The sequence below is a fragment of the Phasianus colchicus genome, chromosome 10 (assembly GCF_987193195.1).
Source record: "Phasianus colchicus chromosome 10, bPhaCol1.hap1.1, whole genome shotgun sequence".
NCBI lineage: Eukaryota > Metazoa > Chordata > Aves > Galliformes > Phasianidae > Phasianus > Phasianus colchicus.
Genome location: NC_143445.1, coordinates 14,579,076 through 14,603,735, shown reverse-complemented (window position 1 = coordinate 14,603,735; position 24,660 = coordinate 14,579,076). Strand labels below are relative to the sequence as shown.

Sequence of the window (24,660 nt, the reverse complement as noted above, 5' to 3'; positions counted from 1 at the left end):
CTGGAAGGAAATGTCCACATGTGGTTATTTTTAACTTATGTAAGTTCTTCCTTACTGGGGCTGTTCTGAAGGCCAGAATAATCAAACTGCTCCCTTCATTTCCAATACTTAAATATCAAAATACTATATAGCAGAAAACAAAGGTAATATGAAACATTACCAGTGAACTTACTTCATGTCAGTTGACTTCATATAATTAGTAGTACTTAGAAAAATAAAAAAAGTCCTGCACACTGCTGGAGCACCTTCTTGCCAGAGGTTTTAAAGAATCATTAAGGCAGCCATAATCTTAGCTATGCCTGCCTGTCACTACTACCTGACAGTAAGAGAGAGAGAGGTAAGAAATGGTGCTGAAGCTTGTAGTTTCCAAACACTAACCACTACGTGATACTGCCTCCCCAAGCTAGGAGAAATGTAAACATTTCCCACAGGAAGCATGAAAGATACAGTGGAAAGAGGAAACAGTCCTAACTCTGGGCTGAGGTTGACTTCAGGTAAATCTCTGTATGATCTCATAAATCAGGACAAAAAAGTAAACAAGTTGTTCCCTAGAAACAAAACCTCTGGTTTCAAAAGTGCAAAATAGATCAAATGAAGCTGTACAAAGCACTTTTGAAGCCAGGAGTGGCTTCTTTCTATGAAAGCATCCAGTATTAAGCTGGTGAATGGGGAAGAAAATTGGTGAAAAGACTAGTGGGATGGTGCAGCTGAGGGGAATGCATCCTTTGCAAAAGTGCTCTGTGTGTGCATTAAGGATAGATGAGAAAATGTCTGTCACAAATATAATGGGCTAGGGACTTGGCTGGTGGTGGTGATGTCACTATTCCAACTGCATCTCCAAATCTAGTTCTTGTTCAGTAGCTTAAGCTAGTGAGAAATGGGGCTCTAACTTCTTAAACTCCTTTTATCTGGCAGATAAAAGACCTTTAAAACATAATAAACACTTTTAATCACAGCAAAGGAAAATCTAAATTTGATGAATCACTTGCAATTATGTAGCCTCCAGGCAATAGAAGCAAGTCTTAATCTTTTTCTGAAGTGCCCTCAAAAAATGACAGCACCATGTGACTGTGAGTAGGTCAATCTAATGTAACATACAAACAAAAATGCACAGGTTGCCTTAATCCAAGGCAATTTACGTAGCTAAGAGAGACCCATATCACTCAGACACTGCTGATCTTCAGCCAGAGATTTATGTCATTTTTGTCATCTGTGAATGTCAGAGAGATGCTGTTTCAAAGTGTATTCTCCAATCCCTTCCACTTTGATGAATGTGGGAGCAATCATCAGTGCTAAAAGTAGTCAGCGCTGATAATCATCAGTTAACAAGGAATAGCTGATGATAGAAAAAACACAATGCAAGAAAAAAGCATGCTTCTCAACACAGACACAAGAGAAGTATGTCCTGTACATATGTGGGGCAGATGCGTGTCCCACTGTGATCTGGAGCTACACCTGTGAAGATCTGGGAGGGAATAATGAGCATGTGTATAAAAGCAGCATTTAACAGAACCCAGAAGGACTTCTTTCTGCTGGCTGAACTTGTCTCGAGCACAAGATGAAGTGTCTGTTTCCTACATCCCTTGTGGCTGACCCTTGACACAGGTGCCTTATTCAGCCTGTTTGGGCACCCAGGTGAATCTCCATCCTCCATCATCTTCTCTGCGCACAAAAGCTTGTCCTTGTTGGAAGGTGTGTGTTCTCACATTGCAGTGAGGACTTAGAAATGTTGTGAAGGCCACTTCTGTTTTGTTAGGTGACAAACTGTTAGTCAAATAGGCTGGAAGGGAGGAAATGCTTGGCTCTGGTGAGGAGGTGTGTGGTGCTGAAGGAAACTGAGAAAGGAAGGAAGGGTCCTCACTGCACGGATGATTGCTGTTAGCTGGAGGCATGTGGCTGCAGCTGTATGCTGCTGCTACTGCTTCACTGTGGTCATAGTTGATGCCTTCACCAGGGCCAAGGCAGTATGTGTCTCTTCCAAGGTCTGAAGTCAAGGCACTGTAGTTAGCTGAAGATTCATCAATGGTGTTGACATCTTTTAATCCTAAAGTCTCCAAGACCCAGCTGTCCACAGCATGGCTGGCTTGCTCTTCACAGGCAGTGAATTCATCAAAGAGGTTCCTTCTAGCTTTAGAAGCATGAGGAGTTTCTTGAAGAGCAAAGCAGTAGTCCTCTTTTAATCTCCTTTTGGTGTTTTTGAGAATAGCAGAGGTTTTTTGGCTGTGGCAGGATAGCACTTTCTATTAAAAATAAATTAAAAGATGGAGAGAGGTTAAAAGCTAATTTTTCTAATTAACAGTAAACGACATAATTCTGACCTCTAATGTTAGATAGGTAAGACAGTTACTACTGTCTCTGTAAAAGATACTTTCTTCCACCCTTCCTCCTTAGACGTATGGATACGAACTAATTATTTTGTCCTTACAGCCTCTGCAACAACACAGTCTCTATAAGAGAAGAATTTGACAATGTCAGTAAGGCCTGTTCTTTGATTGCATTCTCACTCAGTAAGGTGTGAAACAAGAGCTCCCACCTGGCTGTGCTGTGCTTCTGTGTTGGTGCTGCCAGCAGCATTTGGCAGGTGAGTGGGGTGTTGGGGGGGGAACATGGCAGCCTGACAAAGAGGGAGGATGCTGAGGTAAGTCATGCTGGGGCAGGTGTGATCTTGGCCAGGGAGCACGTGGAGCTGCAGCTGCTATAACTTTAAGAGTCTCTTTTCACAGGAAAGTCTGGAGTAGGTGTTGTTTGTTTGTTTTTTAAGAGGATCAGTGTTCTCATGCAAATAAAATGTATCATTGGAAGGTGACAGAAAAAAATCATAGAACATAAATCACCTAAAATGTTAAAAAAAAAAGAAAAAGAAAAAGCTTTTCAGAAGGGGTTACTGACAAAGCAGGCAAATTCAAGAAATATTTTGATACATTCCAATTCGAACTTTTCACTGAAAAAACAGATTTGGGACATAATACTGTTACTTTCCTCTACTTACAACCTAAACTTAACCATGCTATGGGCTATACTGTCTGCATGGTTTGAACCTAATAGGATCTCACAAGGCAGGCTGTCTGCACTCCTAGACCTTCCATGTTTTTTAATGGCATGTATCTATTCAATTTGTTTCTTTTGCACATGTCTATACAACAGCTCTGAACACAATACCTTAGCTTTTTCTTCTAAACACTTAACCAGGGCAGAATTCAGGTATTGTCGGAGGTTATTATTTTCTTCATGTAACCTAGCAAGTTCCTCTTCCTTCTGAAGCAAAGTATCTTGAAGCTGTGGAATAGAGATACTGATGAATAGGTGTTGACTCTGTAACTTAATAGCAATTGCCCTATGGTACAGGCTGCTTGGATTTGATGAACAGGGTGTTTGCTTTGTGAACTCAACCCATCCCCTTAAGCCTCTTGCCTCTGTTAATCTAAGTGGCATGACTGTTGAGTTTTCACTTTTGACTTCTTTTATTCTTTATCAAGTGTTTGAAAAGATTACTCTGGGAAGGAATTTATTAAAAAAAAAAAAAAAAAAAAAGACTAAGTGCAGAATAACAGCAGAAAAGAATTACAGGTGAACAGTCAGAAACCATAACGGTCAAAACAGCAGTTACCAGATCTCCTCCTGAGATGCAGTAAGCATCTCTTTACATCCCTTTCACTCCACTCTGTAGTTGGTTGGTGGGGGAAAGGAGATGGAGCTGCAGGCAAACAATTGATAGGGCTTGGATGCAGAAAAAAGATGCAACTGCCATTCTTTACAGTGAAGTGCTACTGAGGTATTCCTTCAATCCTGGACACCACAATGCCAAATGAAGTACATATACAGAGCTGAGGTAACACCTGGTCACAAGAACTGAATAAGTATGTTTTATTTGCAGAGCCCTAACAGAGAATGAGTCTTTGCAGAGACTTCTGCTTCCTGACCACTGCTCTGGAAACTCTGTTAGGAGGACTAACGACCTCCAGTGATGGATCCCTGCTGACCACAGGGTGATAATTTAAATGATTGAGGTAGAACCAAAGAAAGCACCCTAACAAGGGTTTGATTACAGGAACCTTAAAGATAGTATAAAAGTTTCCATCAGCTTCATTGTATCAAAATACAATCCCAAGTATCTCATCAGAATGATCTTTCTGAGATTCTTCATCTGGAACGGGCCAGTATCATTCTGCTGCTTAATGTGATTTGCAAAGAAAAGAGGGAAAATAACAAGGAAATGCTTGCTGATTAAAATGATAGATCCTTCACGTGAGTAGGTGATTCTGGGGAGCCATGTCCCATGACAGTAATCGTGGGTTCAGGAAGACATAGATAACATATTTCTAACTAACAGTAAAGGTTCTGCTACATCAGAGCTTCCCCAGCCGTGTCCCTGAGCTTCTGCAGTGCCAAGATGCTGTACGAAGGGAGAGACGTACAGGAATCCCATTCTGGCTTCGTGGAATGACACGGGGGGGGACGCTCACGTCAAGAAAAGACCAAAAAACGCCCGAAAGCAGAAAAAGCCCTGTCTGCCACTGCCCTTCAGGGAGCGGGGCCGTTACCTGCTTGTTCCTGTAGAGCTGGGAGGACAGCTGGTCTCCCCGCCACGCCTCCTCCTGGCCAACGAGCTGGGGGGCGAAGAGCCGGCCTGGGCGACAGCAGAGCGGGGTTAGTCCGCTCCGGCCGGCCGGGGCTGGACCACTCGCCCCCCGCCAGCGCGCACTTACCCGGCGGCCGCTCCTCCCGCCGGCCCTGGCCGTGCTCGGGCGGCCCCGCGGCGCAGACGGCGGCCCACGTCTCCTTGGAAACCCCGGCGAGGACGGGCCAGGGGCGAGCGCAGCCCTGGCCCCCGAGGAAGTCCGGCTCCGGGCAGGGCCGGCTGCTGCTCTGCGGAAGCAAAGGGTCGTAGTGATGGGGCGGCCGGCGGCTGAGTCCCCGTCCTCTGCGCGTACCGGGGTGGGAGGGAGGCGGTGTCAGCCCTGCCCCGGCGCTTCCCCCCGTGCCGGCTGTGGTTCGCTCAGGTGCCCGGCGCAGGGAGCCCCGTGTGCCGCTCCGGGAGCCGGCCGCCTGCTCGCCCCCCTCCCGCTGGCAGCGCTCCGCAGCCACCCGCTACCGCCGCTGGGCACCGCGGTAGAGGGGCTCCGGGCAGTGGTGTGCCGAGAAGAGGGCTGAGTTTCCTGTGATCCCTTGGGAAATATTACGGTCCCGACCGAGTTAGAGGAGGAGAGGAGCTAGCCTGTTCTTGGCCAGTCTTTTCCTCCCACCTCGAGGGATCGATTCGGCTCTAAAGCTGCACAATGTTAGCAGTCACCTCCAGGCTGCTTGCTCTACTCTGCCCCCGCAGTTCTGCAGGAGTCCCAGACTGCACAGTAGCAGAGCCTGGGGTTGTTTCTTGAGTCACCCCCCTTCCCTCTTTCAAATAAGCACGATCTGAATCTCTGAAAAGCAACGGCGGAGCCTGGAGCCTCGAGAGGGGAAACTGCTCATCCAAGGGGAGGCACAGCAGCAGAGATTGCTCTTGCAGGTGGTGGAGAGCCGTCTTCCTTCTCCATCTCAGAAGGCACAAAACCTCCTGCAAGCCCCCAAGGCAAAGAGACCAGCTGCTCCTTTTCTGCCTCCAGGTCGAGAGAAATGCAAAGAGCACTTACCATGTTAGTGGTAGAATGAAATGCAGGTCTTGGGAGTACGTTTAAAGCCCCAGCGAGGTTTAAATGGCTCTGAAGGAGGGGGAGAGGGGGGAGACCGAGGAGGCGAGTTTAATCTAAAGGAGCTCCCAGTGACGCCTCAGAGCTCTCCTGAAACCCAGCAATCTGATTTGGTGCAAAGCTGTCAAACTTGTGACGTGAATAAACAGCAAACTTGCTGAAATCAAAGTCATTCTGGTCCCACAAATCAACACAAGGAAGGAGGGAAAAGAAAAGAAGGAGAGAAGGAAAAAAGCCTTCACACACTTCAGGACAGCACTGAGCTGGTGTGTCTGTTTCACTCTGGGAAATGAGCAGGGATCCTGGGAAGCATCCCACATATTCAGAGCAGGGCTGTTGGTGTTTGCTGTTGTTGTGTTTGTGGGTTTTTTTTTTTGTTGTTGTTGTTTGTTTGTTTGTTAATTTTGATTTGATTTGCTTGATTTTAAAGCTTTGCTTGCAGCTGTAAAATACAGCAGGAAGAAGCAAGTTTGACCAGCATGTCTGGCTAAGGGAGTGGGTTTTCCATGGCTTCCCAGGGCTGTGTAGAAGCAAACGTGATCCAAGCAGCTCTGTGAGCAGTTCTGATGAGGAAGAAAGTGTAGATTTCAGAACAACACAGTCTGCAATGACAGGCTCCTGAAACAGTCTCACTTTTTAGGAAATCAGTTTGCTGTTAAGCCCCAGGCTTCCTGGAGGAAACCTCAGGATAAAAATGCAGTATAAATGGTGTAAAATTTACTATCACAACTATAATGTGGCAAAAGTCATATGCGGGTGTATGAAAGAGAAAGATTGTCCGCATACACAGTCTGTTTAGAACTGACTCAATTCCATGACAATCAAAATCCATAAATAGGCTTGAAATTGTCCCAGGGGAAACAACAACAACAACAACAAAAACAAAACAAAATCTGAGGATAGTCTGCACAGGGGCTGGTGTGAATAAAGCTACCAGCAGAGCAGTTGGTCAGTCGAGATCCTGCTTCTGTCATGGCTAGAGCTATTGAAGGGAGGTAACCCAACCTGCTTGAGGATACAATCTGCAGCCAGTCAACGGTGAGGCTGAGCCAAAAGCAGGCCAGGCTGGCATATGGGATGGCTTTTCATTCCCCCCCAGAGGATGCTTGGTGCTGTTACCGTATGAGCAAGGCTCAGGGACAATAAAAACCAAGAGGGCCGCTTGTCAACCATTCTTTTCTTACTGGCATACTTTCCTAGGTTGCTGCCCAAGGTAAACTGGCAGCAATGCCAAATTAAATCACTGCCATCACCTCCCTTGATTATGTTTTCTTCCAACTGAGATATTTTATAAAGGGCTCATGCTCCAGAGCCACACCACACCCGGCCTCTGGTCACCTGGCTACAACAGCTTTCCAAACTCCAGCTCTGCATTCAATACATTCAGTAACTACTACAATATCCCACACTCTTTGGGTGCCAACACCTCTCCTGCTTGGCTGGAAGGACTCTAGCAAGGAACACAATGTCTATAAAATGCTTTCAACGGGCATCAAAGTTCTGCACTACCGTTCTTAGTGTGTTTTATTCCCTTCGCCCCCTATTAGGACACCTTGGAGGCCTCCTAGAGCACTGTGGAAGCGAAGGCTTCCCCACCTCAGGCGAGGACTGTGATCCCCAGGCCAGAAAGGGCCTGCAGGCAGTGGGCAAAGCGAAGAGAAACCACAGCCCCAAGGCCGTGGGCACCCAACAGGAGAAGGCCTGATCCGGGCAGCCCCAGGAAGGGCTGGAGAGGACAGCAAGCTCCTTAGAAGCGCTTCTTGAGGCACTAAGGCCCCATGGGGGCCTCCCTGGCTCCAGCAGCCCCTTTAGACGCCGCAGCCTCGGCCTCAGGCCGCCAGAGACAGCGGCCATCTTGGGACGGCTCTGGAGGCACGCGAGCGCCGGGCCCGGCCATTGGGGGAGGCGATCGGTCCTAGTGACGTCATCACTAGGCGCCAGCACAGCGGGGGGCGTTTCTGAGTTCCCTGCTTGGGCGCGGCTCTTGGTGCCTCCACGTGGGCCGCTCTTGGCGTCTGCACGCGGCTTGAGGGCAACGTCTGGCCCTGAGGGGCAGGTGGAGAGGAATCTGCAGTGGGAATATGATGGAGTGGGTGTTCCTGCATAAGGCTTGTCCCCTGTAGACTCCCTGGTCATTCTTTTAGTCGCAGGCTGCCCCAAAGCAGACCAACAGATACAGAATTTCCTTCCTGCTTTGTGGGTGTGGGGACAGGTGCTACTGGTCCACAGCTGCTGCTGGATGGCCGTTTTCCTGGCACGGTGCTGGTGGCTCTGTCTCTGCTTCCTCTTGGCAGAAGCTTATGCTCAGGCATGCTGTTTGCTTCTGAGAAGTGGGGCGAGGAGTATGGACACTCTCTTTGAAAATGAGGTATGAAGCAAACCTGTGGTCACCCCATTGTTGCATCTGTAGAGCTGGCATCATATTGGTTTTTACTGTTGGCTTTTCTTTCTCTGCTCAGCTAATTCTTTTTGAGTCCCTGCACTGTGGTTTCCATGCCTGAGCCTGAGAATTAGGGATGGTACATGGGTAAAAGACACCAAAACAGAGCCCAAGTTCCCATAGGTTTGGAAACATAACTTATGACTGACTTCCTGTCAGAAAAGGCAAATGCAGTTGGTCTAAAAGGAAAAAAGCTAATTTTGCGGGCTGGTGTGTGGGTGTCACAAATGATGATAGAAAAGCTTTAGGTCATGGTAGCAGTTACACATAAATATATTGTATAAAACAAGACCCAATAACAATTGCTTGCTAATTCTTTTACTGTTTGAGACAGCTGCTTGCTTTCATGGCTCTTACTGCTTGTTGTAGTTAATCTTGCACTGCAGTTGCAAATAAAGTTCAAGGATGAAACATTTATGAAGACTTCAGTATTACTGTTGGATTCAGTAGAGATATGCTTATTGGTTTTAATATCTACTATGTTCTTTAAATTTTATGATTTTTCTTATTATAATGATGAAAGTAATCCTCCTGGGATCTTTATTATGTGACTCATTTTTATGTAGAAATGGCTACAAAATTACATTTGGATCATTGTCAACTGGCTTCCAGAAGAGATGGTAAAGAGAAGAAAAAGAATATTTGCATATAGTTGAAGTCAGCTTTTATACCAGACTCACCTCTCTGTGTGTTACTTTTCATGCTAACACCTGCACAGATGTGCAGACTCACTCCAAATCCCCTTCATTTATTTTGTCAAATTGCTGCTACAGTGCTTCTCATCACTCTTAGGAATGATTAGTCTATCAGCAGCAAAATAAGGGCTGACATAATATGCCCAGGTATTGATCAGATAGTCAGGTACTAGAGTTATTTGGCATTTGCACGCATCTTTCCTGTTTTGAACTAAAGGTTCAATTAGGTGATTAATTAAGCCTGTTGAGCCTAATTTGCAAGAATGCTTTTTAATGGAAATTTATTCAGATAAAGGTTCTGATTATTTTCTGATCAGTCTTCCTTCAGGAGCACAAGCCTAAAATGCACTTCCCAAATCCAATCCCCCACTGTTTACTTTCGTGAACTTTCCAGTCCTGCTCTTAAAACTAATTAGGTTTGTTTCCTTATGTTATTCCCGCTGAGAGGCTACACCATACTTTCTGAGCTCTGACAGCTAGATGCTTTCTAGTTTCCAGTCTGAATGTATTCATAGCAGATATAATCCCTTTTGTCCTTGTACCAATATCTTGCTTTAGTTTAGGCAGTTCTCCTCTCTCTGTAGTGTTTGTCCTTGATGTCTTTGCAGAGTGCTGCCCCATACTGTCTTTTCCTATGTTTTTTAGGTCAGATAAGGCAGGCTCTTTTATAATTTTTCTGTTGTATATACACCACAGGAACCCATCTCAAAAGGTGTTTCAGCTGATGTTAACCTGTTTTTCAGATGAGTAACCAAAATTAATCTGTCTGCTATTTAATTTTAGAAAAAAGCATCGGTAAATCTTTTATTTCTTGCTGATACATTTTAGGCTGAGCTTTGTTTTCCATCACTGTCTCACATGAGTGACCTGTTTGGAAATTACTGTCAACTGGAACTATATCCACCTGTGGTCTTCATTTGCTGCAAATGCAGTTTGTCAGACTGAGCAGTTTGTCAGACTGAGCCCTCGGTGCTATTGGACTCAGCTCTTCTACTTTGATACTGTCTAGTACTGTGGCATTTCACACATACTTGGAAGCAATCAAATTCAAAAGGTAACTTCAGGGCTCTAAAAACCATAACAGTTTATGTGTAGTTAATCCTGGATTTTCTTACAGTAAGGGTAATGAGTTGATGGATAAATCTGTGCTATCCTGTTGTCATTCTTGTGGTGGCTTCAAAACTATCTTGTTGGAAATGAAGGCACACAGTATATTTAGGCATCTATGATTGGGTTTCCCTGTTCTCTGATGCATTTTGGATGAGATTTATTCCTGAAGGATCTCCAGAAGTGAATTTGGCATTACCAGTGTTTAGTTTGCTGTGTTCTAAAAAGGACTGTTTTTTTACTCTTCTAATGAAATAAGATCTGTTTTAGGAGCAACATGGAAAAAGGGTAACATTATGATAATATGGAATCTTAACTTGAATAATGGATATTATTTGATGGGTTGCATTTAAACAATGAAAAAACAGATGCGTATCTGTCACTTTCATTTCATCTTGAATGGTTGCTGTGATATTTGTGGTCTTTTAGAAAGTGTCTTAGAGTGTTTAAGGTGCTGAGGAGATTATATGCCTCCAAGTTTGCAGTCATCTTCCCCATTATCCTCTGAACAGCAGCAGTGCAAGGAACTCATTATCACCCAATGCAGACACTAGGATGTTGAAGGGATGTTCTTTATTGAACATGCTTAATTTTGAAGTGGAAAATCACATTACCACCGTATCACACTATCTTGTAAAAATAGACTTCTGTGGATTTGTAGCCATACTTCAGATTTACCCCCAAAACACGAAACTTTTATACAAGGTAATATGCTTCTTATGCATAAGAATATCTTTGTAGATGAAGTACGTAATCAGTGTGTTTAAATAATTGAGTGATATCTGTGTGCCTGGTGTTGTGTGCACAAGTATTCCTGCATCTTCTGTTAACAGCTCATCTTGGTTCTCTCCTATGGATGTAACTGTTGTTTTTAAAAGGGATAGAAGTTCCATTACTTGAACCATGGGTAACAAACTGTGATGAACCAGAACTGGAAGGGACTTATGAGTCATTTTGTCCCATTTCCTGCTTTCATTACACAGTCAGTTCATGAAAAAACCCTCACAAGTTTTCTCTTACGACACTGGTACTACATCTTACTCCTTGGCAGTTCAAAATATTACTCTGACTTCCAATCTAAATTTATTCATAGGGATTTATGTCTCCCCTGCCATTTTTGGATTATGTGTTATGTGGTTCTTTTTCATCCTGTGTGTCTGCCATCTTGATGTGCTTCTAAACAGTAATCTATGTTGATTTTGTCTGATTCTCTGTAATCATTTTTCTGTTTTCCTGATCATCTGTGAAGCAGCACACCTCTTCCAGTTAGATCTCATTTTTCCTCGGTGTGAGTGACCATATTTTTTCACAGCCCTCTAGATTTCAGTCCATTGTATCTCCAGATTCAGGAGTGAAGAATTATCCCTTGAAATGGAAAGATGAAATGAAAACAGTGCTGTTTTTAGGCAGCATGAGATGTTTGTGTAATTCACTGCTGTACATTGTTGTTGAATGTCAGAGCATCATGATAATAAAAAGAAACTTTTCATTCTGTAATTTTCTTGTAGATATTCTGTCACAGGAGGACACTGCAGTGATGTCGTTTTCTATAGGCATGTTAACTCAAGTAATTCTCTGCATCTTTGTGTTTCAGTTCCTCATCTGTCAGTTGGGAATAGTGTGTCTGCTTAGGTGTTATATTAGTGTAATTAAAAATGTACTCGTGTAGCCCACGGCCAAATGAATCCCTTTGTTCTTGGCTATTACCAAGGGCTCCATAAGTCAATGTTAATTTTAAACAGCAAACATTTTTGCTGAATTTTTGGGACTATATGGGAGTTTTAGCATCAACCCTGATGTGGTTTTCGAACTGAAGCCTCCTGGCATGGCAGCAGCAGCATACTACTAGCATATTTATTTTTCTCTAGCCAGAGATTACCACTGAACTGAGTTGCCATGTTGCAGCTAAGTAACCTCTTCATCACAGAGTGGTGAGTCTGCAGTGTAAACAAGTGCACTGAGGTAGACCCATGGTTAAATGAAGATCAATATGACAGCTTCTCATGACTGCATTATGAGGGTTGACCATCACCATTTTGGTGAAACTGCTGAGTGTTATGAGTGAAACAACGGTGTGCTGAAAGCCATGTTTTTCTCCATGGTGTTTTGTATTGAAGTCAAACTATTTTTGCAGGGAGATCTGCCAGAAGAGCTTAGCTCATGGGTTTCATGCAGTGGAATGAATTTTCATGGGACCAGAAGCAGAGTTGAATGGAGCTGTGTGTAATCAGCTGCTGGTGTGTGCATCTGCCTGCTTCATGACCTGGTCTGTGAGCTGTCTAGTGTGCACTGTGCTTCCAGTACCTATGTGCTGGGCTTCACCTATTTAGTACTGCTTTTCCTCTCGGCTGGTGCTCGGAGTTGGCAGTCTGGCTCCCCTCCATCTCTCTTTGGGTGTAGTGCAGGGCACTTTCCATTCTTGGCTGACGACTGGGAGGCTTGGCAGAGGTCTCTGATCTGAGTAAATATATGTGAGGGCATCTCTTCATTGCAGAGCTGTATAGCATTGCCTGTCCTAATCAATAATGGATGAAAGGTCTTAGGATGTGTGGAAATGTGTTGGGGGTCAGAAGGTGAAGGATGTTGTTGTCACAAGCTGAGAAAGATGTCAGGGTTTTTGTGCATGCTATTCAAAGGCTGAGTTAAAACAGAAAGTCACTAGGGAGACGTTCTAGTAAAGCAGCTCTGTCCGTATACATAAACCCTCCAGCTCCTAGTCCGTGCAGGTAGTGTTCGATGAACTGGTGATGAAAAGGAATTAGCTGGCTGGTAATTCATCTAAAAGATTGGCAGAGGATTTTATAGGCTTACACCAGAGCTGGCTGGAGACAATAATCTCTTTTCTCAAAGAATGCTAAGGTCCTGACGCCCAGCTCGTTGGAATGAAACCTGAATGCTTTTTAATTCTCTGTGAAAGATTTTTTTTTTCCTCACTGGTTTTTGTTTTTAAGAAGGAACAAAATGTTTCATTGTGATTTTGTCAATGATTTTGATATAATGGATTAAAAGAGTAAATGTCTTCCAAATACCAAAGCTTTTTAAAAGAAGAATTCCATTCCAAACACATCAGAGCTGTTTTCTCCTCTGAATTTTTGCTGAAATTTCATTTTAAGGAAAAGTTTCTACACTTCGGTGGCAGTGTGAGCTCCCTTGCAGCAATGATGTGCAGCAGAATTTCTGCTAACAGGATTTTTCATACGGTTATACTTTATGCTGTCCTGGAGTTGAAAGGGGCAGGGGGGAGGCTTGCGTCCACTTGGCAGCCTTTTACAGTGCCAAAGCGATGTAAAAAGACCTCCGAGTGCATAAGAAACAAGAGAAATCTTTGGTTTTAACTGCCCCTGGATGAGTGAGCAGGATTGATCAATGCTTTACTGTAATTTTACACTTGCACAATTCTATTGCAAACTGTAATAGTACAGAAGAGAAAGAAACAAAGTTAGTAAGGTGCTACAGAGGAGGCTTTGGAGAAGGGACATCTGGCTCAAAGTTCTTATGCCACAGTCTCTCGATAGGACTAGAAGGAAGGGAAACTTAAATGGCAGCTATTAGAGTTACCTGGAGGCTCTAGTGGGCTCTTTTTTGTCTTATTTTTCTATTTCTTCCTGGTCAGTCAGAATTGAGACCCCTTGCCAGCCACACAACACCAGTAACTGATCTGCCATTCACAGGTAACACTGAAGCTCAGCAGTTTCCAAATGTGCACGCTAGGATCCTTGTTTGTCAGGTCAGCTTTAGCTAACTTTCCCTCTTACGGTTGGAAAGGAGTGTTGTTATTTGAAAAACAGCAAGTTTGTCTGATGTGATACTTTTCAGTGTCAGCATGTCACCCTCCAGGTCTATTGCTTCTTCATTCTGCAAAAGGGGTGTAGTGTCAAAAGAGACTGTGGCTTGCAGTAAGAACTGCAAATGTAGGGCTTGTGTAGAAAACCCAGTGGTTTCTCTAAGGCACAGCTTTCAGAAAATGAGTCCTTGTTTCTGTAGAGCTTCATCACTGTTGGTTCTGAGGACTTTTTGATAGCCTTCAGCAGTCCACTGTATTTTTTTGTGTACCAATTTAGAACAAAATATGTCATGAAGAAGATGCTATTTTAGATATTCTACTGATGAATATCCCTCTGCAAGTGCAGGTATTTTAATTTTCAAGAACCATATTGAATATATACTGTGAATGAGGAGGGTAACTTGTTGCTGAAAATGTTTTGGTCATCGTGCACCTCTGCACGGTGATGTTTAATAGAAATGTGCAGTATGTGGACACTAGAGGGCTTGCTAGCATCCCTTCTCTGGTCCTGCATGTGCAGGTCGAGCTTGTTCAGTGGGGTACATGAGGGAATCTTTGCTCAGGTTCTTGCAAGTCGATTTAAGTCTTGAGGGGGAAACTGAGGACTACAAAAACATAAGGTTCTGCTCACCCACTGCCTCAGATGAGGCTGCGTAGGAGAGTTCTGATAGTCCCAAATACTAGAGCAAGGAGAAAAGTGACTTTATTCTTGAGACAGGCTTGGAACACTGTGCAGTTGTCTTTCATTTATTCACTGAATGCGATTTTGCAACAGATTATATCCATTAATAAGTCTGGCTCTGGATATGTGTATATATATGTCACAAACAGTCACGTTGTTTAACAGCATTTTCCAAATTCAAAAGAATTGGTTAATTTTATCTAATGACATTAATGGAGCAATAGTGCTGTCAGCCCATTTTTTAAACAAAAGGAAAAAAAAGCTTTTTTGGTACTAAATGAGTATTGTCCATGTAGTGTCAAATAGCATAAGTCAAACTACCTGAGTCTTGAGACAAACTTTAAAGTTGTTTTTTTTTTTCTTGTTTTGTTTTTGTCTATTATGATTGAATTTCCCCAGGTTCAAATATTAGAAGTGTGGTGTTTTTTGTTTATTTATTTTTATAACAACTATAAGACCTATAATGCAGACATTCTTAGGTGATTGTGTAAATGCAATTATTTCTTATAATGAAACATCTCTAGTGTGGAAAGTAATAACAAGAAAGTATGGATGTAGTATGGGGATGTGTATTCAGATTCTGCAGACTTGATTTCTAAGGTTATGTTCTTTATGTTCTGAAGTGTGTATTTCATGCAGGTATTTAAAGTGAAACAAAAAGACCAGGAAGCCTCTTTATCTACTTGCGTTTTATGGGATCTTGACTTTTAACTATTGCAAATTTTTAAAATGCAATCTTTTTTGGAATAACGTAGTTCTGTTTGGCTTTAATTCAGGTGTGTCAGTGATGGAGGAGATTTGATGCATGCCTGTGGCTTTGTGGCCAGAAGCACTCCTGGATTTGTCAGCATAGAAGAGATGATAACCAGGTAACCAGCCGAGTGGCTTCTTGAGATGATAAATTGGAGGAAGATCAGGAGGTAGCAACATCACAACCACTTCTCACCTTGTAAGTGCATTTCAGAAGATCAGTTGATCCTGTTGCAATCTTTGAAAGTGAGGTTTTAGTAGCGGGGTTGTGGAGCTAAGGTTTAAATTGATGCTCCCCTCTGATGTTCAAAAGGCAGAAAACAGCAGAATTATATGTCAATATGAAGCCACTCTAGCTTGGATGTGTCAGGTTCTGAGCGTAGCTGAGAGAGTGCCAGTTCCTGAATTTGCATAGGGGCAGAAGTCCTGTGCTGTGGAGAGGAGAGTTTCTAGATGTGCACAGGCAACTGAGGAGTTCTATCTCCCAAAGACTTTCTAAACTGGGCAAAAAAGGAAAGGGTGGTTTTTGAGGCACTTCCTCTGTCTTTCAGCATCAAGTGCATCTCTTACCAAGTACAAGTTGCTAATGGGAGCAATGCAAACAGGAACTTAGTTTCAGTTACATGTTCAGTACAGGAAGATGAAAGCATTAGTGATCTCCTGAGGTTCAGACTGGAGCATTGAGCTGCTGTGTAGGCTGCTGGAAATTCAGTTGTTTGTAAGATATACCCTAATCGTGTGACTGTGTACTCGAGAACCAAGTTGAACACAATGTTATGTACAGCATACTCACCTCCTGATGATGTTTCACAGAATCACAGAATCACAGAAACACTGAGGTTGGAAAAGACCTTCAAGATCATCCAGTCCAACCATCCACCTATCACCAATGGTTCTCACTAAACCATATCCACCCAGTCTGTCTCACACTGGTGCTGTTGGCTCTAGTTCCACTTTACTTACTCTCTGAGCTACTGCTTAACATTGTGTTTAACTGGTTTAGAAACAAATGATATCACTGAGTCCCTCCCCTTCAGTGTCTAACAATAAACCTTCAATCACAGCACTGGGCAGTAAGACAGAATGGCTTTGAAAGTCAGGGTGCTACTAACAGGCAGCCTTCCAGCAATGGGTTAAGCAAGGCCATCTCTGTAGGCTGTTCCTCACTAGTCTTTTGTTGAGTTGACCTGCTAAGATTTTCCCTCTCCTCCTACCCTTTCCTCTTTCTTTCTTTCTCTCTTTCTTTCTCTATTCTTTTTCTCAAGTCTCTTGATTTCATGCTGGCTTTTTAAATTGAGGGTAAAGTTAATTCACTGCACAATGCCACAGCTGGAATGAAATATGGCTGGTCGCCCATGTGGCAGGGAGGAGTGCCTGCTGGCTGGGGCTGGCTCATTGGATCTCCTAAGGCCACTACGGGCTGTCGCTGATTTATTGGTAGAGCCTCTAAGCAACAAAGCAAGAAGTTAACTAATTATGAGCATATGGTTCAGCTCATGCTTGACTCAGCAGACACCTTGTTAGCCTGGGGCTGGCTAGGTGCTCAGAAGCAGAAGAGGAAAGTTTTGGGTGGAAGTTGTGGTCCAAAGTCCCACTGGCAAGCCAGAGGGAGACTTGATTGATCCTAATCTGGCTTTTTTGTTAGGAGGCAGCATGCTGCTGTCAGGAACAGCTTGGTAATAACAGATTTCTGGCCTCTAAGTCCTTGTGGTTATAGTCAGCACGCGACACTCGGTCGGCTCCTTGCATGCTCTGTGCTTAATTGGTCTCAATGGTGGGGGCTGAAATGAGACGGTAGTTCAAGGTGCAACACATGCTATACCTGAAATTGCAGCCTGTGAGCTGCTGCACAGATGTCAGCTTTTTACCCACGGACTTACCACTGAGTGTTCCTACAAAAGGTGACAAGGGATGTCTGAGAAAATCTTGCAGATTTTCAGTGCTCAGTATGAAATTAACTAGACGGAAATTTAGAGAAGTGACCGGTAGAGGAAGAAGGAGGGAGATGCACAGAACTTAGGAAGTTTATCAAGGTGAATTTCAATGTCTTCGTTGAGTAACTTGGACACAGGAGAGTATTTAGTGGGAACAGTTATCACCAAGGAGGGAAGAGGATGTTTCTTCCTGTGCATCTGTTGGTCTTCTACAAGTGAATTGAGCTGTGCCACAGGATTCAGATCAATGTACTTAGAATCTATTTTTTTTTTTTTCTCATGGGTGTGCATGGTCTCCAGGAAGTGCAGGCTTGTTGCTGACTGGATCGTACTGGGGTTAAAACAGTTTAAGGATTGGTATAGTTTTCCTGACTGGAAATGCTGAGGATAGGAACTTAGCAATTTTGCTGTTTGGCAGCAGAAAGAACTCCTAGGACGAATGATTTCACATAGCCAACAAACCGGTTATATGTGACTAGACAGAACAGAAGCAGGCAGGCAGTGGAGGCTATCTGTACACTGGAGTACATTAGCAAGGTCAGGTGGCCTAGTCACCTCTGCTAGACAGTGGTGAAGCTGCATCTGAAGTACTGAATCTAGTTCTGTTCTTCACAGGACCAGACAGGATTCTTGCTCAGAACAAATGGCAGCTGGACCCCAGCCTGGGGTGACACGGCACTGTTAAGGCAGAAAGTTATGGGGCTAAATAAATCCCCGTGCCTCAACAATTTCTTATCACTGACTTCAAGAGGATGCTGCCAATAAGTTGAGAACCAGAATGTGAGAAGCCGCTGAATAAACTTGTGTGGCTTCTGAAGGTAGTTAGAGCTCATCTGGCTGACAGTACTGCTGCAGGCTGGAAGCTCTAATGTGGCTTGCACTATGGATTCAGGATGCTGTGATGTTAATCTCTTCTTAAGTCCTCTAGAGGAAATGGAGGAATAAATTCTTAAGCTATTAAAGCTGTTCTTACAGTGGATTTCTGACCAAAGCCTTGCTTTGTATTTGCTTATAGGGAGTTTCTCTGACAGAAAGCTTTGCCTTCAATTGTAACCAAACAGCAACAGTTACTACTTATGAAGATTGCTATATCAGCTTGTCTGTTGTGATGTATATTAGACAAAGAACTGAGACTAAATGTTCAGCCTCGTATTCTCAATAATTCTCATTTGTATTGCTCCAATAGTGTGCGGGAGAGATCCACATGAAATAGCACTTAAGCCTGGTGTAACACCTTATTAGTGTGTGTGCATGGTGCAAAGCACCTTTGGAGGAAATCAAAACTGCGACTTGATGCTTGCCTGTTTCTCTCAGAATCCATTTCTCTTTGATTCTTTACTCAGTGAAGCAGAGAGGAACAGTAGAGACCTTTTCAAGGTGGTTTCAGCATTGCTCACTGTGGAAAAACAGCCACTGCTTTGATTTGTAACAAGTGCAGGATATTTCAAGAGATCAGGCAATGTTCATGAATATTGAAAGGAATTGAGCTCAGGTTTGAAAGGGTTTGGATCAGTAAGAGATTTTGTGCCTAACTCAGAAAGGGAGCTGGGGATAAAGATTAGGATTTAAATAATGATCCAAAAATCCTGTATGATACTTAGAAATGTTTGAATATGAAGTCCAATTTCAAACTTGCTGCCAGGGAGATATCCCTGCTGCTGTTTTAGAAGAAGCTTTTCTGACTTCTTTTTGAAGTTACTGTGACAGACAAATTACATCTGAGTAGGAATTCTATACAGTTTAGCTGGCATCAAACAGAAATTGGGAATCAGCTATCATAGTTTTATAGGCACCTTATAGTCTCTGAAGTTGGCTGAAAAGGAAAATGTGAGCAGGACTAGTGCCAGCAACAGATGAAAGGCAGAAAAACTATGTTGTCAGTCCTTAGAAAGAGAAAGCCTGCGTTCGATGCAAGTAGTAAAGAGTTCCTATTCAAGAGTCAGACTCAAAGCTTCTGTACTACATGAGTTAATAAAATGACTTGTCTCTTTGTCCAGATGTTGAGCAAGTGTCGCTACAGCTGTAGCTTCTTACCCATTTCTTTTTATGAGAGAGCTTTACATCACTACAGGCAGAATTCTTAGGTGCACTCTCTGACAGAATTCACTGTTTCCCTGTCTCTTAACTTTCTTTGGCTTCCCGGCTGAAACCCTAATCTAAGCAGCTGCCATGTCACAACACTCCTGTTTTGACACCAATTGCTGCTCCCTTTCCCACTTAACACAGATGTAGTCATTAGGATGACTTGCATCCTGCTGCAAGCAATATGTCCGATCTTTAACGTACAAAGGTATTGTTTAAAGGGCTCTAAAGATTTTGAACAAACTGGCCTGGCAGGGGGACTTTCAGCTTCCCCTCCCTTATGGGGGCAACAGCCTGTGTTTGTAAACAGAGCCTTACAGGACTAGTGGGAGCCACTAGAGGACCGTCAGCTAGTTAATTGGATGTCAGCTCCCTGCCGGGGATAAAGGCTAATGAGTCATCCTGCATAAAGAAAACGGCCCAGAGAGAAAGGCAAAGAATTGCACAGCAATAATCACATACACAGAGAAGCCCGCAGCTCGCTTGTTGGGATAAAGGCAGGGCAGCATCTGGGGACAGAGGGCTTCCCTGTTTGGTTTTAGTTAAATAGAGATTAAGCAGGTTATGAATCTATAAAGGTGAGATATTGTTGGTGTGTATTACATGTGAGCATGGATGCATGAACAATTGCTCTGTATGCAATATAAACATTTTTAGCCCTCGTATTTTTGCTGCCTTTATGTTTTCTTTCATCTTTACAAAGTTCAGAAATCGAAATGGCTTTCTAATGGGGAGTTTACTGCAGGAAGTAACAAAACGGAATCATGAAAGGAAAACAGCAATCATTATATCAAGCCGGAAAGTTACTTTTTTTTCCTTGTGAAAAGTGAAATCAAACAAACAATCGAAAAAGCCTGCTGAAAAAATGTGTTCTAAAGGGATGAGGTTTTTGTTGAGAACCTAACATTTTGCAAAAAGGATCCGTTTTTATAGAATTCAGCATTTTGTGCGTAAATATATGTCAGTGTAGTTACATGGAAAAAAATGGAAGCCTTTTTATGTGCATTCTTTTCAGAGGATGAATGAGAGAAACACTTTATTTTGGCTTTAAGTTTTATAAAAAGGACATATGTTGCCATTTTATTTTATTTTTTTGCCAAAGAAAGGGCTAATAACAGAGAAATAGGCAGACATACAAAGAAAATAATACAAAGCTTAAAAGAATCTTACAAAAGATATCTGTAAGAGATCCTGGGAGGTCATTAGACCTGTCTAGATGCCCTAAAATAGGCTATTTCTACTTAAGCTGTGCCTGACAGGTATTTGTCTAGCTAGTTCCTAAAATGCAGGAGAATGGAAGTTCCTTAGCTAACCAATTTCAGTTCCTCACCACACCTCTGTGGCAGTTCTTCCTGATGCTTTACTTAAACCATCCTTTTAGCAATTGAAGTCCATTGCTTCATGTTCTGTACTTCTTGGAAATAAAATCAATCCTCTTTCGGCAACCTTTTCCATATTGAGTTCTTTCCTTAAATCTTACCTTCTTCATGGCAAACAGTATGTTGCTTTTTCCTCTTTCCAGGTATTGTGTCCATTGATCTTTCTGGTGTCTCTAAAAGACTTTCTGTAGTTATTATTTATTACTTTCCTGAACAACCAGAAGGGGGGAAAAAAGAAGAGGAAAAAAAAAAAAAGCTAAATGAAGACATGCTGCAAAGACAACTTGTTAGCTGGGAGAACTTTGTAGGCAGGAGCTACCTGCTAGTTGGAGTGTGCTGGGGATGTGAAGATGGTGGTGGATGCAGCCAATCCACAGATGTCATCCTAAGGCTTCAACAGTTCGTGGTCCTGTGTGGTCCACCTTCATCTTGTCCTTTATAACACACAAGTAACTTGTGCTCTGATCCTATTATAATTCATAGCAATAGCACCAGGAAGATCTGTATGTCATTCAAAAATGGCAATTTGTATGGGCTGAGAGCCAACTGAATAAGAGTGATGTTGGCTTCTCTCCAGATTTATGCAACACGCTGGATTTTATCAGTGGTTCTATGAGTTGTTTTTTTTTCAATACAGGCTTGGAAAACAAACATGCAAAATGATGTTTGCATTTGATCTACAGTCATCTGCTGACACAGCTGAATACGTCCACAACTGTTCTGAAGCAGTAAAGGAAATATTTTTCTCCCTCTGGTTTCTAGAATTGCTGAAATAGTAGTGGCCTGGGACTGTGAAACTTCTTGATTAGGGAAACACTCTATTTTGAAGTCTTCAGCAGCTGTAGTAGTCATATGAGCTCTTTTCTTCCTTGGGCTTCTAGCCATGCCTTTTAACAGGTAGCTGTTCTAGAAATAAAGATTTCTAATGAACTGGTATTATAACAAGAAAGACAGCTTGCAGGGTGCTAGAAGGATGGTGTAGTTCCAGCTATCCTAAGGAGGGTGAACTACTGTGTCACCTTCTTTCAAAGCAGTAGTGAGTCATATGAGCTGGATAGCACAGTGTATTTACCTGGCTGCTGCTAGATCAGTTCTGTGGAAAAGAGTCAAAAGCATGTCTGTCAATCCCACACCAAATTAAAACAGAATCAGAGAATTAATGCTCTTTATAAATGCAGGTTAAGCACACCGTAAGCATGCTGTAATTACAGTTAGCTGCCGGGCTAGTGCAATCCAGTAGCACTGAGCTTAGGAATTAAGTTGAGTATACAATTAATAGGAGCTTATATTAAAGGCATTAGTAGAGTTACAAAAGCTTTGTAACAACAGTGTGACCCACTGTTGGACACAAACAATGTGTTTTTGTGTGCTATAATTAGCATACACAAAAACTTCTATTACCTTGACAGTTTTTCATTTGTTCTTTAAAGAATTGAGCAATGTAAAGCACTGCTGGACCATCAGAGATGGGAGCTGAGCTCTTGGTGTGGAAGTGTGTTTTCACTGTTTGGGCAGTGCCAGCTGGTCAACAGAGATACCTAACAAAATCACTTACCTACAAGATCAAACTCTGCCCGCATGCTGCTTGTGTGCACCTGAGTAATACCAGGACCAGCACACAAAGAGTCACTGCCAGCCCTCTGAGGGACCTTTTTCTCCTTTTTCTTCTTCTTACTTCCAAGACAAGTGGATCTCAGTGCAGAAAAGTATTTTGCTCTGTTGGAGGACCTGAGAGTTAAAGGCAAGAAGTGAATGCAGAAGGTGAGGAAGGAATTTTCTCATACATGAGCCTAAGGGTTAGAAGAAGTCATGCATTGAATTTAACACCAACATGGCAGTATTTGTGATCTGTGAGAGCTGGCATCATTGAGATCACTTTTCAAACCTGGGACAAAATTGGAGGAGGATTGAATAAATAGCACAAATAAAAGGTAGCAAGCTGTGAAGGTTATGTGAAGGAACAGGTCTGTGTAGAACCTCCGAACCTGAAGAGGTGGAGAAAAACAGCTAATGGAGGACTGAAAACTCTTTGGAGGCAAAGAGTGTTCAACAGCAGTTTATTTGCTCTGAATCCCAGATGCAGCTTAAAATCCAGATGGTACTTACATGTAGTCTTCTGGGGACTCATTAGCTGTGGGACTGAGGAGGAGGTGAAAGAAAAAAGGTTATGTTCACCTGCAGCCCAGACAGTGTGCACTTGTGCCAATTAGCTACTGAGGTACGCTGCTCTTGAGACTTGCATCACTAGGGCCACTGATATCTGTGGCAGGGCTGTGGCAGTGAAGGATGTGGCAGTGAAGGATGTGGCACTGCCCTGTAGTTGGTAGGACTGAAAGTGCAAAGACATCAATCTACTCCTTTTACTCCAGCTGTCATCCACTACAGACTGTCTCTTTTTGCATTTTGTGAGGATATGTGTAATAAGATTTTTTTCTCACTCAACAGAACTTCTGAATGAAGGAGAAATGACTGAGTTATGGCAGGATCCCTGATGTAGCTTTTCTATGCCAGGACAAACACCCTTAAAACTTGGTAGAGATCAGAGATTATCCAGAGAGCAGTAGCATGCAGTTCTTCTGCCCAGCCACTGAATCTTTTTTTTCCTTCTGTTTGCCACAAATACAGTCAGTTCCTAACTGTAGGTCTGCTGTGGGGCTCTTTGTCATACACTCTTGAGTTTATTTGACACTTATGTTGATATGCTTTTCTCTCTTAAGATTTGGCTTATGCCCCTTCAAAGTCCATTTATCATCTCCACGAAGCTCTTCCCTTTTGCTGTCATCTTCCAATTTTGGGGACAGGTATTAATTTCCAAGGAATGTTGCATCTTTCAAAACATCCTTACGGCATGGCTTTGTTTGGACCTGAACATTGTTTTAGCGATCAACTGAGATGGAAACATCTGCTTTCAGATTTTGTATACTTAATAACTTATATGATATTTACTTTTACTGTTTGAAAGAGCATGCTTTTTTTTTTCTGTTCCTGAGTTTCAAAAATTTTCCACTTGAGGAAAAACTTGTATATTTTTGAGTGGATGCAGAGGATGTCAGAATTATTGGGTAAAGTAGTGCTTTCTTTTTTTTCTATTAACTACACAGCCTGTGCTGGAGATTTTTATAAAGCACATTTTGCTGGCGGCTGTGGCTTTCCTGTAGTGCACTAATATGTAATACAAATGACATCTGTCATGTTTGATTTGTTCTGGTGCTTAAGTTCAGGGAGGAATAGATTTCACTCATGATGGGAAGTTTTGAGTATCTCCCTGTGTGTTAAACTGTCTTGTAATTTGTTAGGGTCAGGTAAGAGGGCTGTTCTTTGCTGAAGCTGAAATAGAAACCTTACTAATGCACTAATCACTGGTACTAAATACAAAGGCAACAATTCTAGAAGTTGCTGAGCTGCAGATAGCTTGTATTTAGTGAGTTGTGGGGAAGCATTGCCTTGCTCTTTCTTTCTTACCTGGGCATCCACTTCTGGCTGTGGAAGGAGAGGTTATGGAGCTGAATGGCCCCTTAGAACCTTTATGTATTATTCATAAAGACTAATTGACTAACTTTCTCTTCTCTTCAAAATAAGGAATGGTTGTAAAGCTCTCCAGTGTCATGTTGCTTAGTTTGATCAGTGTTTGCCACTTCTCATCCTAAAGGTGCTGATAGCTGGAGGGCTAATGTTATCTGGGGTTTTGCCTGTGATGAGTTACAAAGCTGAATAAAATAGGATGTTCCAACCTGGATAATAATTTTCTGCCTCACCTTCATCGCGAATGGTGACAAAACTTAACAAAATTATTGAGTGACATTTTGAAAATAATATTAAATTGGAAAATGTCATTAGATTTACTTCTCAGTTTAGTCTGTCCTACAAACGTGCTGTAGGTTATCTTAGGTTATGTGTCTCTCTGTGCTCCCTGATTCTTGGCTAAGTAAGATGTGTTACTTTCTACCCACTCTGTACTGGGATTGCAAAGGCTTTCTCCTCTGCAGTTCTTATAATCTGTGGCAAGTTTTTTCATCAGTTTTTCCTTTTATAAATTTCCCTTATTAACTGAACCTTTCAGTTTCTGCCATTCTAGCTTTTCTTTGATGTTGATGTAATAAAATAAAATTGTAGGGTAAAGCTA

The 24,660-nt window shown here is 42.6% G+C and overlaps 2 protein-coding genes across 2 annotated transcripts in view; one reads left to right on the top strand and one right to left on the bottom strand.

The window, feature by feature from the left end:
* On the bottom strand, positions 1 to 24,298 carry GMNC (geminin coiled-coil domain containing). The gene is made up of 8 exons (XM_090147784.1): positions 24,293 to 24,298; positions 24,000 to 24,017; positions 13,670 to 13,781; positions 7,281 to 7,729; positions 4,707 to 5,088; positions 4,542 to 4,627; positions 3,160 to 3,276; positions 1 to 2,240 (listed from the first exon to the last, which is right to left on the bottom strand). Exons 1-8 carry the CDS (start codon positions 24,296 to 24,298, stop codon positions 1,611 to 1,613), a joined length of 1,800 nt encoding a protein of 599 aa, XP_090003910.1. The 3' UTR covers positions 1 to 1,610.
* Positions 15,276 to 24,660, top strand: part of OSTN (osteocrin) — an 84,007-nt gene continuing 74,622 nt past the window's right edge. The window contains exon 1 of the mRNA XM_031603410.2: positions 15,276 to 15,341. The gene's annotated coding sequence lies outside the window, so the exon portion shown is untranslated. The remainder of the gene's footprint in view (positions 15,342 to 24,660) is intronic.

What these genes read in the sequence shown, in the direction of transcription:
- GMNC (XM_090147784.1), bottom strand. An exon ending in TTCCAACCGTAAGAGGGAAA is followed by an intron (nt 7,730 to 13,669) that starts GTTAGCTAAAGC and finishes CCTGCCCCTCAG; the next exon opens with GGCCAGACGTTGCCCTCAAG. An exon ending in GCGGGAGGAGCGGCCGCCGG is followed by an intron (nt 4,628 to 4,706) that starts GTAAGTGCGCGC and finishes GCTGTCGCCCAG; the next exon opens with GCCGGCTCTTCGCCCCCCAG.